Consider the following 16,425-nt stretch of genomic DNA (forward strand, 5'->3'; position numbering starts at 1 on the left):
GGCCACACCATTTCTGATACAGGCCAGGATGCCGTTGGCCTTCTTGGCCGCCTGGGCACACTGCCGGCTCATGTTCAGCCGGCTGTCGACCCGCACCCCCAGGTCCTTTTCCACCAGGCAGCTTTCCAGCCCCTCTTCCCCCAGCCTGTAGCGCTGCGTGGGGTTGTTGTGACATGGCACTGAGCCGTGTTGAACCTCATACAATTGTCCTTGGCCCCTCTGTAGAGCCTTCCTACCCTTGAGCAGATCAACACTCCTGCCCAACTTGATGTTGCTGTTGAGGCAATACAGCTTTCTTTCAAAGGAGATACTGTCTGAATCACTTTTAAATCTTGCGTTCCAGTTTGGTGTATTTGCAAAATGATTTATTTTCCAGCCACTGAGACATTGGCAGCTCGGACATCAAGAGATTATCTTCTTGGGACAGTCGCAATTCCAACCAGAGACTTGCTGAGAAGAAGATCAGGTAATACAGCAGCATTACGCTGCTGACATTCTGGGTAAATGCTATAGTAATTGCTTAAAACAATTTTCATTCCCATTTTTGGGGGGTTTGGTTTGGTTTGGTCTTTACACCAAAGTTCTCTCAGATGTGGCACATGCCTTCATGAAAAATCCTGTGTTAGAAAACTCATATAAACCTGTGGTTTGAAGGTCGGTTTTCAGGGCGTAGGATGTATAGTAGCTGAATGAATATTAAGGTCCTTAGTATTTTATTCAGTGCCATTTATTTTCTACCTTAAGATGGAAAGTCCAAGAATAGTAGTGTTCAGTGGAGGACCGATGATTGCTTTTGAGATGTCAAAGCTGGAAACAAAGGCTTAGATAGGTTAGAAAGGAGTTGGATTAACTTTTTTTAAACTAAATGTAAACTATCTCCTCTATCTAGTGTTAGTTTGTGATGATAATGTCTTGTAACAATAATGTTTTCATTATCATCTTGGTTATTTCTGCTTTAATCTCAGTATAGTGCTAGTTTTCTCCAACATGAAGTTTTGGGTTTATTTCTGATGGGAAGAGGAGAAAAATCTGAGAATGCCTAATTTTATAATTGGAGATTCATGGGATATAGATTTGTTGTAAAATGAGTGTCATTAATGAAATGGAAAGTAAAATGCCTTTGGGATCAGAACTACCGGTGAGGTTTTCTGAGGTCTAAAAATTTGCTGCTTTGTCAGGTTAGAAATCATTTGACAAATTCCAAACTTTCATAAGAAATAAACACTTCAAGTACTGCTCCTTGACTAATGACCAGAGAACGGAAAATTCTTCACTGATGTTTTTAAAAGGTAGGATAAGTCTAATTATGATCTTTTCTCCTGAAGGTATTACAGGCTGGTACCCAGTTACCTTATCTGAAGATTTAATGCCTTCACACTGCACAAACGTCATGCAGGCCGTTGTGGGAGGACTGGAAGTTTCTGTTACCTTTGCTCATCAGGATGACAGAGAGCGTGTTTTGGAGGCTGCTAAGCTCTTGGGATGGAACAGCGAGGAGAGCCATGAAGACAGCGTGGATGATAGCGACGAATGGGAGCAGAGTGCCAATCCAGCGACTGTGACCATCTCAACTCCAAGAGTATGGCTGCCAGTCCACTGTGTGCTGTTTGCAGGCCAGACGCACCTAAATAAAAGCACTTATTGCTACCTCAGGTATAAGCTATATAATCAGGAAGCCACGTGGACTTTGCTTCGGAGGCCAAAATTGAGTGACGACACAAGGAACGTTACAGTGAACTTTAAGAAACCAAACAAGGTGACTCTCAGAAGGAGCCAAGGACTGCTTTGGTTCTTCAGAGAGGAGAAATTAGAAATCCAGGTGTGGTGGGCATATGGTAAAGCAAATGATGTGGAAAGACCACTTGATACAGATCGTCTTATTGGATCTGCCTATGTCGACCTCGCAGCATTAGCAGAGAGGTCAAGGACAGCACTAAGTGTTAGTGGTAAGTTCCTAAAGAACATTGCCATGTTTCGTTCCTCTTTATTGATGTTTTAGTTTGGTTACTTCTCTAGTCACTTTAAGCAAAATATTTACAGCTTTGTTTTGTGCTGTATGCAACACGCACTCAACTCCTCCTTTCACTGAAGATGAACAAGGTTAAAATGCTTGCTTCTCTGAATTCAAAACTTAGCAAGTTTAAATGGGCGAAAAATTGGCAGTAATGATCAGTAATAGGGAGAGCAATTAGCCTACGTGGATTGATGAAGAATGATTCTTCAGAATTACGGATTTGGTGTCGTAATAGAGTGAGAACGAGTAAGAATAATGTCTCTCAAGGAGGCTGAATGCCTGCAGTCAGAGCAGACCAGGCACCAAGAAGGTCATGGAAACTTCTGCTTCGTTCGGTTACTTCGGCTTCTGTCATCTACGTGGTTTCCGTCAGCCACCAGCTTGCAGGCGGATTTGTGGACAGGGTATTGGCTCTTCTTTGGAGTGTGCTCGGGGAGGGGAGAAGGAACAAGAGTTAAAACAAAATTTTATGCAGCATATGTATTGTATTTTCCACATATGTGCATAAAATTATGCAGAGGCACTATTCCCAGGGCTCTCAGGAAGTTGATGTGCTTTAAAATAGTAATCCGAGCTGCCAGTGGGAAAATGAAGGTGTACCCAATTTGGGGGATTGGTCACCTGTTTTTAACCTTTACAAGCTGATGTTTCTAACAGTGCACTGCGTGGCACCTTGCATAGAAATTACATTGAAAAACAAAACTAATTCTGATTCTGATGCGAAATCTTTATTGTAATGAACTGTACCAGCATTTTTCCAAGATCCTAGTTTTTCTTTGGCTTGTTTAGCTGGTTGTTTGTGAATTCTCTTACAGGGGTTTATCCATTGTTCAGATGCAATGCTGCAAACCTAGCAGGAGCTGCTGTACGTGTTCACATCGTTCTTTCTTCCACTTCTGCTGCTCTGCCCAGCAGACTTCACTGTGCTGAGGAATACAGCAACAGTGAAGATGAAGGCACAGAGAAAGCACCTGATCTGAGCCAACAGGTCTCTGAAAATCCGAGTCAGAAACTGGATATATTAAGTTCAGAAATCACCAGTGGCAAACCACAAGAAGAAGACGTAATGTTTCTGGAAAACACAGTTGCTGTCAATATCCTTGTGGAAAGAGCAATGCATCTAAGTTTAAAAGGTAACACCACCACCACCACCTTTTTTTCCTTTCTTTTTCTTTTTTTCCCTGGGATCTGTTCATAACAGGTACTGCGTGGAGCAATTTAAAAACAAATCCTCAAACTTACTCTGGCACAGCGAATGGATGTGATGGGGTTTGAGCTTGCCCTTGTAGTGTTGCAACCCTGAGAGCATTACATCATTGTGTAAGTACAGGGGAAGCAGGAGGTTAAACTGTTCAGCCTATCTCTATTAATAAAATCCAAAACATAAATAATATAATGTTCACGTTACAGATGACAGATAAATTCTGAGTTAAGCACTCTCTGAATAACTTAACCCCAAGACGCTCATATCTCAAAGACTCTTGCAAATTTGCATTTTTAGCATATAATCAATTTGTAAAGCTGGCTTACTCATGATATCTGGAGACTGCCAGGCGCAGCGGTGAGGAAGGGCAATGTAAAGGCAGAGCAATCTGAGCTCACCCAGGCTTGACACGCTGCTTCCTGCTCTGTAGAGTGGGCATTACAGTTCGGTGGCTAGTCACTATGGTGAGGGTCACCAAAGAATCGCTCTTTGCTTTTAAATTGATGCTAAGCGTATTAAAATACTCCTTCCTAGCAGGTGATGTTTGGTTCTTGATGTGCAGCAGTATAACACACTTGGTGATTTGCAGGTTTTTGGAGCCTTTTCTTTTTCCCTCAAGTTGCAGCCTGTAAATGAATCTCTTTGTTAAAGATGAGTTAAACCCTTTAAAACGCATCAGGTGCTCTACCCTTCACCTTGGGCACCTCTAGCACTGCATAGAATCATAGAATCATTAAGGTTGGAAAAGACCTCTAAGATAATCGAGTCCAACCGTCAACCCAACACCCCCAGGCCCACTAAACCATGTCCCTCAGCGCCTCAGCTACACGTCTTTTAAATACCTCCAGGGATGGGGACTCCACCACTCCCCTGGGCAGCCTGTTCCAAGGTTTAACCACTCTTTCAGTAAAGACATTTTTCCTCGTGTCCAATCTAAACCTCCCCTGGCGCAACTTGAGGCCATTTCCTCTCGTCCTATCACTTGTCACTTGGGAGAAGAGACCGACCCCACCTCGCTACAACCTCCTTTCAGGTGGTTGTAGAGAGCCATGAGGTCTCCCCTCAGCCTCCTTTTCTCCAGGCTGAACAACCCCAGCTCCCTCAGCCGCTCCTCAGCAGACTTGTTCTCCAGACCCCTCACCAGCCTCGTTGCCCTTCTCTGGACACGCTCCAGCCCCTCGACGTCCTTCTTGGAGTGAGGGGCCCAAAACTTAACACAGTATTCGAGGTGCGGCCTCACCAGTGCCGAGTACAGGGGCACGATCACTGCCCTGCTCCTGCTGGCCACACCATTTCTGATACAGGCCAGGATGCCGTTGGCCTTCTTGGCCGCCTGGGCACACTGCCGGCTCATGTTCAGCCGGCTGTCGACCAGCACCCCCAGGTCCTTTTCCGCCAGGCAGCTTTCCAGCCCCTCTTCCCCAAGCCTGTAGCGCTGCATGGGGTTGTTGTGGCCGAAGTGCAGGACCCGGCACTTGGCCTTGTTGAATCTCATACAGTTGGCCTGGGCCCATCGATCCAGCCTGTCCAGGTCCCTCTGCAGAGCCTTCCTGCCCTCGAGCAGATCAACACTCCCGCCCAACTTGGGGTCGTCTGCAAACTGACTGAGGGTGTACTCGATCCCCTCGTCCAGATCATTGATAAAGGTATTGAACAAGACCGGCCCCAAAACTGAGCCCTGGGGAACACCGCTCGTGACCGGCCGCCAACTGGATTGAACTCCATTCACCACAACTCTCTGGGCCCGGCCGTCCAGCCAGTTTTTGACCCAGCGCAGAGTCCACCTGTCTAAGCCGTGAGCCGCCAGCTTCTCCAGGAGAATGCTGTGGGAGACGGTGTCAAAGGCCTTACTGAAGTCCAGGTAGACCACATCCACAGCCTTTCCCTTGTCCACTAGGCGGGTCACCTGGTCATAGAAGGAGATCAGGTTGGTCAAGCAGGACCAGCCTCTCATGAATCCGATTACTTGATCACTTTGTGTTTGCTCGGCACTTGGAGTGATCTGATCTTGTTTGGCCCATTGCACGCTACCTAAATACAAATAGGAATAAGGATCTGGCCCGAGGTGGGTTTACTGGAAACGCCTCTGTTAAGATCAACTGTTCACAGTCCAGGTGACATGCCAGAAGGGAACACTCAGCATTTTGTGGTTTGATAACACAACTAAAAGAGTCAAATATAAGCAGAATTACTTACACTTAAATCATGGCTACATACTGAGCCCCAGAGATGGCTTTTTTGTAATGATTCTGTAATCTTCTGGAATTCATAGTCTTTGGAAACCTGATGCAACATTGTTTGCTACTGCAAAGTTTTTGATGGGATAAAGGAGGTTTCTTGTGATGGTGTACACTATTGCAATATTTCCATCTTCAAACAACTTACCATTTTAGGGGATTTTTAGAAGTAACGAACTGAGAGGCAACTGATACGCTGAAGCAAATGCTATATAAGCTGGTTTCAAGGAGAATTTTGATTCTTCGTGATAACAATTTCGCTATTGTGTTACAGATAAGAAGGCTGGAATACATTTCCAATCCAGTGTGTTATGTATGATAAACTGCCTGCAGTTTTGGAAGAATTACTTAAGATACACAGTTTTCAGAAACTGAGTGAAGATACAAAATGTTTCCCCAAGCCTCTTCATATTTCTTGTGGTCTAAAGTCAATTTTCCTGTTTCCTTTTTCTTCATCTTCCAAATAATATAAAGAAAAGAAATAGCCTAAATTTCACAACGTTGGAAAGGAATGAAATTAATTCTATAAAAATGCAGAAGTTCTAGAAAATGCAAAAGTTCAACAAGTCTTTTCTCTACCTTAGTTCTAACTGTTTTGAGCGCTGTTTCGAACAATATTAGAACAGAATTCTCCATGCATCTTTTAAGGACTGAAGTCACTTAAATCTGCAGTTGCTAACCTCTCCCTGCCATGTTTTTCGTCTTTTCCTGTACAGTTCTTGCGTCCCCAGGGAACAGATGTCAGCTCATTTTCTTCTATCTGTGGTGGTCTTTTTTAAAGTTAAAGCTTCACTACTAGCGAACGGCTGCTGGATTGGCAGGCACGGCGCCTATGATTCTCTCCCCACAGAGAAGCTACAAAACAGAAGCGTAGGAGTGCAAGCTTCTCCGTGGACCTCGCTGGGATGTAGGTCCGTGTATTTATCAGTGGAAGATCATCCCTAGCAAAAGGGAAGGAGTTTCCCTTCCCACTCCTGGCTTCTCTGCCAGGATGCTCCTCACAGACACTTTTGTCGTATGGACAACTGTCCTTTCAGAATAATGTAAAGAACATATTTCCAGCAACCCTTCAGCCGTGTGGTAGCCGTCGGCACGTTAATGCTGCCAGTCCGGACCGTGTCATGCAGGAGGTGCCCTAGGCTTAAAGCTTTTGTGTTTTACCACCCATTTCCTGAACTTGAACCATCAGGTCACACATCTCAGTTCCTTCTCTCACCTCATCCTTCAAATACTGCTTTTATAAAGCAGAATGAAACTAATATTTCTAAGTGTAACTTCTTTGCAAAGTTCAGGCATTGGGAGTTGCTAGGCTAAATCAGGCTCTGTAAGACTCTGTAAGATTATGGCTGAGCTTTCTTATTAGACCCAACAATTCTTTCTATTATAGGCTTTTCTTTTCCTAGAAGAAAAGCAAGCTAACACTTGAGAAATGCTGGTTTTGCCTTTGACTACAAAGATTAGGTCTGCTTTACATGCAGGAGATGGTGAGCTAGTCTGGACAGGTCTTGCTCTTTTCTCTAAGCTGAGCTCACGTTGCCCACGTCTGTGTTTGAATTGTCATATCTACAGTCTTAGCAAACTGCAAAGAGTTTTGTGCGGCATGTTTTAACTGAAGTCATTGTGGATATTGTTAAAAAAAAAAAAAAATCGTTCTCAAGCAAATCCTCATGGTCAAGGCAGAAATGAGCAGTAACTTAGTAAGCTACTATAAATCAGTCACATTTGATCATATTTTCACAGAGAATCAGTCTTCAGGAGAAAAAAGAATTCTTTTTAGTTAAATCAGATTCATACTCGTCAGTTTTGATCGTTCTGGCCAGCAAGGTCTTGGAAAAGTCCAAAGCCACACGCTGAGTCCTTGGAAAGCAGAAAGGAGGAAACAGTCTGTAATAACTGAGTGATAGCTGGTTGCAAAGTCTGATCTTGTTTCCCCTTGGCTATGTCCATTTCTCCTAACAGATTTTGCCGGCTACAAATTCACCATCTGAACAAGCTCTGTAAGCAGTAAAATGCTACTACGCTTTACAAGCCATGATACACTGCAGCAAATTAATCTCGCTAATGTGAACATGACTAAAAGGTTCCAAGCCTGGAGGAAGGGTCACATACAGAAGGGGAGAGGCCCTAAGCATCTCTCCTCCTTTTTGGGCTATAATTCAGTGCAAGTGCTTGTACAATTTCTGCAGCTTTCATTCAAGAATCTCTAATCCATAATACCCAGCAGCATCTGGGGAACATCTAGCTCCATCCCTTAATTTGACCTTGCGTTCCTCTGATGATAAACTATCTGCCTCTTAAGTGCAAACATACCCAATTAAGTCAGACTCATTAATCCGTTATCTGTTTTCTCACAAACCTCTTCCCACGTTATTTCAGGATGAATGAGGGAGAAAATGCTCATAGTTCCAGCCCTGAACTGTGTTTACGCAAGGAGTCTTGTAAAGGTTTCACTGGCGCGTTGCAGAGTGAATCCATCCTCGTTGCTTAGCTTGGCAATCACAAAGGTCTAGTTTGTGCATAGATTAAAAATGGTACTTCCTGAAGCTACTTAAAAACAGTTTCAGCACAGCCTGCCTGCTGCCCCGTGTATAGATCCCTGGACTAGGGATCGGCAATTGATTTTTCCCTCCCTAACTCTGATATAAACTTTGATATTCTGGCCAAAATGTTACGGCCTCATCTACACTAGACTTTCTTCTCTCAAATTTCCTGCTGGTGCAGTAGCAGGGCTGGTGGGAGCACACGTGCATTTACTAGTGACCGGTATTTTACCTTCCATGTGCTCTATCCCTGCTCAAAGCGTGTACCATGGGAAAATACAGGGAACTGTGGCAGTTGATCTGTAACACAAACTCCCACTTCTGCAATGGGTGTGAAGGGCGGTGGGAAAAGTTGGGAGGGAAGCCAGCAAGAATTTGAAATAAAATCATATATAGTGCTTTTTCCTCTGTATTTAAATCTTCCTAACAGATGAGAGTGGTGCTTGTTTCTACCTTGCAGGGACGTTAAGTTTCTCTAACTATTTCAGTCTTTCTGCAGTGAACTAATAGAGGCTATAAAAAAGTTTATTAATCCTTGGCTATCGTTAACACCGATTGTGCATTTCCTTATTCAGTCAACGCAAGTGAGCTTCCTCTCGGCAATCCAGCTGTTCAGTCAGGCTGTCTTCTGTAACGCTGGGTATTTTCTATGTTTGCGGCTAGGATTGCCACACTCTGTGGTCCAGCATGGAGGGTAGATCAAGCACTTGGAACAGGGTCCTGGGGACCTGGGTTTTATTCCTAGCTTTGTCTCCGACTTCTCAGATGATCTTGGGCAAATGGTTTTTCCGTTTCTCCCTTGAATATTCCAGTTTCTGTTCTGTAAAAGGTTCATGTAATATTTGCTCCCATTGTAAATATAAAGTGTTTTCAGCTCCGCCAATGAAAAAGAGTATTTCCTAGATGGTGGATTTCTTTGTTAATTACCTGTTTTTAATTGCTGAACTGCCTTTAGATTTTTTTTTAAATTATTAATAACAAATCTGCATTTAATTCTGTATAATTTTAGGGAGTCCTTTGACAGAACGTGAAGTAGCAGCACCCAGTAGCTGTGTATCATTTGCTGTTGCTGGTGCAGATGCTCCAATAACCACTTCAGTAATAGAAAATACAGACTCACCGGTCTGGGACTTTCAGCAACAAGCAAGGTAAGCGGCGTGGACTCGCACAGACACGCTTTGGATCTGACAGCCAGGCTAGGTGTGAAAAGGACATATCCAGTTTTGGGGAGTGTGCTTTTCTGCTTACAGGGCCTGTACTCACAGCTAAAAACACTTGTTTCCATGTTTTATGATTGCCACGTGCTCACATTGGGAGAAAAGTTGTTTGAGGAGGCTCGGTCTTAAAGCTGACATCAGAAAGAGCAGTTTGACGTGCGCGGAACCGTGGCTGCATTGTATTTTGGCTTAAGACCTTGGGCTAGTCAGTCTATTTCCACTCATCTGTCGTTTCCCCATCTAGAGGAAGGGGCTGCTAATTGCTAAAGGACCCTTGGCAAGGTTAAGTAAGACTTGATGCAATTTATTGGCTTTTTCTGTATGTTTTACTTTGTTTCATGCTTAGAAATTATGCCCTGGTTCAGGACCAGAGCTCTAAGTTTGGATTCACCTACTGAAACTTTATATATCTGGAAGTTAGGTTTCTGACTCAGAGCTGTTCAGCCTCGGCTTCCTCTGCAGTCACTGGAGAGACGCAGGCACCTCCAGGCGGTGAGTCACTTGACCTGTGTTAGAGACCCAACTTAGGACAAAGTTCCCTAAGGATGTCTCTTTCTCTCCAGTGACTGCCAAAATAGCGTAGGGAACGTAGCTCGGACTTAGATATCTGAGCCTAAATTAAAGCAGATGAATTGACCGCTCCAAGGAACCTCAGCAGATCAAGTTGTACCTTGTAATATTTAGTAATAAACCTGTGTTTGCAGTCTTGTGGTTTCCCCAGTATTTCTATACCAGATTTTAAATTAATTCCAAAGCAGTAGCCAAAAGCGTTTTCTAAACTAGGCGGAACAAGTCTGTTACAGGCAACAAGAAAGCATACTGAATTTATTTTGTCCATCACAAAACGCATGCAAATATATATGTACCAGTGCCTGCACAGGACTGGGCTTTTCTGCCAGACTGCTGAGATGGGTTTTTGACTTTAGGGGATTTGTAATATGAAGACGAAACCATTGAAAGACGGATAGCTGAAGTTTAAAAGTTTTGTTTCAGAGGTTGCTTATGCTCAGAGTCATATCTGAGTTGCTTCAAGCAACTTAAAAACTGTTCTATATTTGACACTTCAGTTTTCAGGGTGGTTTTTTCCAGAAATCAACTTCAAATATTACAGCTTTCAACCATAACCCCAGTGCTTTGCTGTCACTGTGTTACTGAGTCATGAGAAAAACTGTATTTCTGTTTCCTCATGGTTTTATTGTCCTATCTTAAATTTACAACAAGAGCGAGGAGAGAGAAATACTTCTTGAATAAGCAAAAGCCGAAAGCATGTAAAGATAGTTATGCTTTTGAGGGCTCAATGATTTCGGGTTTTGTTGTGTTCCCCCCCCCATCATTCCAGAAGGAAAATTGTCTGGATAGATACAAGGACATTGAATCTTCAGAAGCATTTTACTGCTGTTGCTCTTTTTTCCCACTTTGCATAACAAATTATGATTTTGTTCTTAACAGATTATCCAAAGAACTTCTGCTGGATCCACAGCAAACCTTGGTCTTCAAAGTGTGGCATAAAGCAGGTGAAGTTTGTAGTGTGGTATTGAGAGGAGTGTCTTTTCTGCCTACCTTTCCTTGGGTGGCTTGTATTTAATACAAGTAAAGAAAATTCTATTAAGTAAATTGGAGAGTAGAATTGTAAAGACATTTCTTACCTTGCACTAGAGGAATGCTAGAGATAAATACCCGTTATTTCCTGCCCCTCATCATCCTTCTTTTCCCCATTAATCATCTGGCAGGGTTTGGTTCCATTTTTAATCTGACAGTATTTTAGAGGTAGGATTTTCCCAGTGAAGGCAATTCTTTACTGTGTCTTTCATATGCTGTTTGTTGTCTCTGCAGTTGGTTGAAGTGTGGCCAGCCAGTTGTAATCAAATACTTTTATAGTGGCATGGATATATTTTAACAATTGCTCCTGTATCCAGCCTCAGCATTCACTGGGGGTGTTGAAGGCCTTGGGTTTCAAACCTAACAACATAAAAGGTTTTTGTAAGCATTTTTACTGAACCTGCTGTTTATTGTTAAATGATAAAAGATACTGCTAATAGTTCAAACTGGTGTTTGCTTGTTTTGTTGACAGCCCAGATCCTCCAATATTTAATGGGTACCAAGCAAGCGCAAAAATCTGTGTGTGTGTTGTTGGGAAGACAGCCCTACTTCTTCAATTCAAACTGCTAAGATATGATCTTGAAAATACTGGGGTTTTTTCTTTCCTTTTACATATTAAAGTTCAGCTGACTGATTTCTTGCTTCAAAAATAAACTTCCTGTGTAACTCAGCCTTTCCATGTATTATAGAGTACCGTGTGTACACATTGATTCTCCTGCCAATCCCTCTCCCTGCCCTGGTCTTTCATTCTCTCTGCAGGCACATTTTTAGCTGAACGTAACTGCTAAGGTAATGCAGATAATATCCTCTTCTTGGATAGGATTGTTTGTTCTGTACTTCAGATAAATTTGCAAGACAGAAAAGACAAAATGTTGCACAAAAAATGCAACAGTGTCATGACAAATCAGCGTTTTTGAAAGTTTTGGCAAAGTGAAAAGGGAAGAAACACGTGTTTCTGAAGTGAGAATGCAATTCTGGAGGCAGAATGCGTTTGCTGAGGTTCCTGGATTGGCCTCCAGGTTCATTTTTTCAGGTCTCTGACTGTCTCTTATTTCTAGCCCATTTTCAAGCTGAATATTTTTCCCTTTATTACAACCCTGGTTTAATTAGTTCTTCTGATTAAGTATTGCATCGGGTACGTAACCTTCGTGTCCTTTCTTACACCTGCAGCAAGGCCCTCGTTCTGCAGTGAATTATTACCAGTGCAGGTGTTCAGGTTATCAACAGCTGCAATAGCGACAGCTATTTTGGCAAATCCGCAGGGAGGAAGCTGGTTTAATTGCTTGAAACAATTTTTCCTGCTTTTCAGTCAGACACCATAGGTCTCTTAGTTTGAAGCATGTTAACAACGAAAATCTGTCTCGTTTTTGCTGTCTTAAACTCTATTTTCTATTTCCTCCGCTTTTTTTGTTCCACTCTTTGCTTGCTCTTTACCTCATGAGAGCTGTCAGCTTTTAAACCATTTTTTCAGTTTTGTAAGATGTCTTTCCTGTAAAGTCTAGACACATTTCAAGGACTGTGCAACTGACTGATTTTTAGCATTCCTGAAAATGTTACATTTACGTGCAGTTTAAACTAATATGTGCTTTATATTATTCTTCCCCAGAGACTGAGCGAGTGATAGGATTTGCATCAGTGGACCTTTCTCCTCTTCTTTCTGGCTTCCAGCTCGTGTGCGGGTGGTACAATATTACAGACTTCAGTGGACAGTGCCGAGGGCAGATCAAAGTAGCAGTTTCCCCTCTTCAAAACATAAATAATCTCAAAGAAGAAAGGCAGGCAAGGATCCGGACCCAGCCACCAAGTTCTTCAGTACGTACTTCAGTTTCCTCCCCTGTGCGTATCTGATTAGATTCCTAATAATCAGCACTGACTGAAGTAATGAGCAAACATAGGAAATTCACAGTACTGTAGTAGATCAGTCTGTGTAGATATATCAGGAACACTTAATTCCTTGTTTAAGCATTCTGCTGTGTGTTTCCATGGTAGCTGCAGGCCAACACTAGTTAGAGCGCTCATTCAAACCTAGGTCATGAACATCTCCAGTGGCCTCCATCACTCTGTGGTTTCTCTCTGGACGTCGGGGTTTTTATTGTTAGGAGAATATTCTGTGGGTTTGGATGCCTGGCACTGTTCCGTTTGTTGCTTTGGGTGGCAGCTGATGCCCAAGACCATACTGTAAATTCAGCCTTTCGGTGGTTAGGAAATTTCTAATTTGGCTGAAATCTGTTTTTCTGGAAGATTTGCCATTTCTTGTGTCTTTTTTATTCTCTAGACTTTCCAGTTACACTGGGGTGTGATATACACGTGTAATGGAGCTCCTATACCCTACTTTCCATCAGTTTACTCTCGGTGATGTGGGGGGAATTAACAAATGTTTCTGAAATAAGAGTGTTGTGAAATGGTACTTTGGCTCAGTGCTGGAAAATCCTTTGAAAATTTAAAGCTATTTAGAAAACTTAAGTTTTTGTTTGTTAGCTCAGCAAGATACTACTTCAATTTCTCTATTTTCTTGCTGTGGAAGGTTCATGTGCAGCGTTCCTCTTTTTTCTAGGTGAAGCCCAGCTTTCCAACATTTCCCAGTAACGCTACAAGCTTTTCCAAGCAGGTGCTGAATACCTTGTCAAAGGAAGTCAGTGTTCCTACTCGAGAGCAGTAAGTCAGCTGGCTGTCAGTCATTTTGATCGTTTTCAGGGCTCGGAAATCTACCTATCTGAAGGCTATTGACTCTACTGAAAAAATAACAAGCCCTGTCAAAGGTCTTTCCCTGGTTTTGGACTTAAAGATTATACCAAATTCCCTTTACCAGTGAGAGGGTGGCCCAGGAGATAGAAATCCTGAGGCAGGTACCTTTCTACAAAACCCAGATGTTCTTTTTCTTCTCACTGATGTTTCCTGATTTGTTTCATTTACACCCTTCTACATTAGCACTATGCCATTGCTAAAACTGGCAGATACTTCTTCCAGGCCTTTATAAGAATAAGGGTTGAGTTTGTATTTGGTTTTATTTTTAATAAGGATAATAAGCGTAAGTTAGAATAGAGTATTGCTGATATATCCCCTTTATTTTGCCATAACTCCTGTCCATGGCCGGTGGATGACAGCTGGTGAAATGCTGTAATACTGCACATTCCAGGACTAGGATTGTCAGATATCCTGCAGCAATTCCTGCTTTCTGTCCCTTAAAACAAGCACCGATGTTTATATATTTAACTAGCAACGTGTGAGAGAGCGGTTTAATTCATGGTTTCTTTATTTAGCGTACATAGGAGATGATGCTTTTCCTGTATGTGTCTTTGAAGTTTAGAGGGACCGTGGGTCACCGTTATTTGGTCTGAACGGCTGGCTTGGCAGCTCCCAGCAGACATTGCAAATTCCCTATCAGCCACACTATTAACCAGCGCGGAGAGGGTAGTTGCAGTTTACTTTATTTTAGTGTAAATCTGAAACAGTAAATGCCGTTCTTGATGACGTTTGAAAGAGCTAGTTTCATCCATCGGTGGCTCTTTAATGCATTTAAAGACGTTAGATATTCTTAGTTTGCAGACTTTTCGCGATTAGGGATTTCAAACTGATTTCTCTTGTTAAACGTAGGCCTGTTTCTAGCAGAATTAGTCCCCCCGGAACACACGCGCCTCGTCATGAAGAGCATATGCAGAACGTGCGCAGATTTCATGAATCCCTGCAGCAAGCAGACGGGAACGCGCACCGGGCGGCAAAGATGGACTCATTATCGCTGTCATCACGCGCTTCTCTTCTAACTGCTCTCAGGTAAAGCAGAGCCAACAAGGTAATTCAGAGCCTTAGGTTTGCAAAGCAAAGCTTGAAAATGAAGAATTCTTGCATCCGATTTTAAAGGAAATTAAAATATGCAGTAACTGATTAAGAGGTATCAGAGGTATCATCACTGATTTTATACCAAATCAGTGTAATTTACAGCAGGATGAGATGAGATTGGAAAAGCAGGGACCAGGGGGGCAACTTTCCATTTAGGATTGAGGCTCTAGCAATGATGTGAGTCTCTGAAGGGAAACAGCAACAGCAGCGTTTCCAAATCTGGATTGAATGCTTTGTTTTATCCATCTTTGTACATCTATAACGCAACACACGCTATTAAGCCAATAGTCCTCTGAGCTGGTTTTCACAGATACAAGAACAAGCCTGTAAGCATTTTCATGGTGCATGGAGCAGGACATCCTTTCCCAACATGATACCTTTCTCCTTACTAGAAGCACTTTTCTTTTGACTAGATTCTAGATTTAAATCAGGTGTGCATTTTAGGAGAAGAATATTTATTATCTGTAGGAATATAGGACTGAAAGAGACTTTCGGAGTCATTCCATTCCTTCCTCTGCTACCACAAGCAATATATCATAAAATCCTTAGATCTTAAGCAGGTAGAAATCCTCAGATTTTTATCAAGCTCGGTCATAAAGTCGATTAATACTCTTGGCTTTATGACTTCTATTGGAAGGTCACCTCAAATCCAACTCCTCTGATTAAGTAAGTTTAAATCTAGCTCTTTTTTTTAACTTCCAGCCTAAGTTTCATAGCTAATTCGGCATTTGTTCTTGAGTGTCATCCTCTTGCTTAGACAGAGCAACCTCAACACTTACCTACTGATCTATTTTTCAGTAATAACCCTTAATCTTGTATTTGCATATTTACATGCTGTTGACTAGAATGATACAAATAGAACCAGTCTGCCACAGGCTTTTTTTCCTCTTACCAAATTTCTTACCACTGCTTACAGAAAAAACTTGAGTGAGCTGGATGAGGTTCAAAGATACTTCAGTCAGAAGCTGACCAGGTCTTTTCCTGACTTCAGTTATGGTAACACATCCAAACCAAGTCGTGAGGAGCGGGAGAGTGATCATCGGGGCTTGATGAGCAGAGAAGCGGATCCCAACGGATGCCATCTTTTGGAAAAATCTAGTCAGTTGGTGTCTCAGGTCAGCAGCCTAATCACTGGTAAGTTGTCACTTGGTTTGGAATTTTTTGTCAGAAGCTGCCTTAAAGTATCTTCAAATTTCTTAACGTAATCAGGACCAGTTCCTGGTGCTGGTAATGAGTGTGTGTTGGTCCGTTGGGAGAATGCTTCAGAGAGACTTTCAAACCCCTGTCAGTGATGATAGTGAAATGTTCAGAAGGAAGATCAGCTGGGAGTTAAGGCCCTCTCAAGATAGCCTAAATTCTACTTAAATTTCAATGCCTGTTCAGTAGAAGAAGGGAGGTCTTGCAGAAAAACAGTCCACAGAATGGTACTGAGCTGAGTCTGTGGTTCTTTGCTAATAGGAATTGGCTTATCTCTGTTTTCAGGTGAAATTTATGCCCTACGACGAATAGCTAGAATAAGGCTCTTTTAGGATAGGTAAGACAAAGCTCTTAGTTAGCAGCTTCTTTTCTGTTTATCACATTCAATACATTTCCTCTTTTAGAGGCATCAGTGCAATTAATTTTCCCTCCCGTTAGTGCTGTTGGACACAGAATGACACCCTTAATAAGGATGGAGTGTGACACAACAGGGAAGGAAACCGTATCTCTTTGTACACCTTGTTTCAGATGTGTATTTTTTCACTCTGCCTGGCATTTCCAACAGCTCCGTTGTAACCGC

At 42.5% G+C, this 16,425-nt stretch overlaps 1 protein-coding gene across 1 annotated transcript in view; it reads left to right on the top strand.

Moving 5' to 3' along the window:
- The window catches only part of C2CD3 (C2 calcium-dependent domain containing 3), a 51,394-nt gene that overhangs the window by 23,947 nt on the left and 11,022 nt on the right, over positions 1 to 16,425 (top strand). Inside the window, 9 exon segments of the mRNA XM_009329039.1 lie at positions 377 to 466; positions 1,326 to 1,946; positions 2,830 to 3,147; positions 9,005 to 9,143; positions 10,662 to 10,726; positions 12,418 to 12,623; positions 13,366 to 13,466; positions 14,406 to 14,582; positions 15,565 to 15,782. Coding sequence (XP_009327314.1) covers positions 377 to 466; positions 1,326 to 1,946; positions 2,830 to 3,147; positions 9,005 to 9,143; positions 10,662 to 10,726; positions 12,418 to 12,623; positions 13,366 to 13,466; positions 14,406 to 14,582; positions 15,565 to 15,782 — 1,935 coding nt within the window.

This window comes from Pygoscelis adeliae, unplaced genomic scaffold (genome assembly GCF_000699105.1).
Source record: "Pygoscelis adeliae isolate BGI_AS28 unplaced genomic scaffold, ASM69910v1 Scaffold297, whole genome shotgun sequence".
In the NCBI taxonomy this organism is placed as follows: Eukaryota; Metazoa; Chordata; class Aves; order Sphenisciformes; family Spheniscidae; genus Pygoscelis; species Pygoscelis adeliae.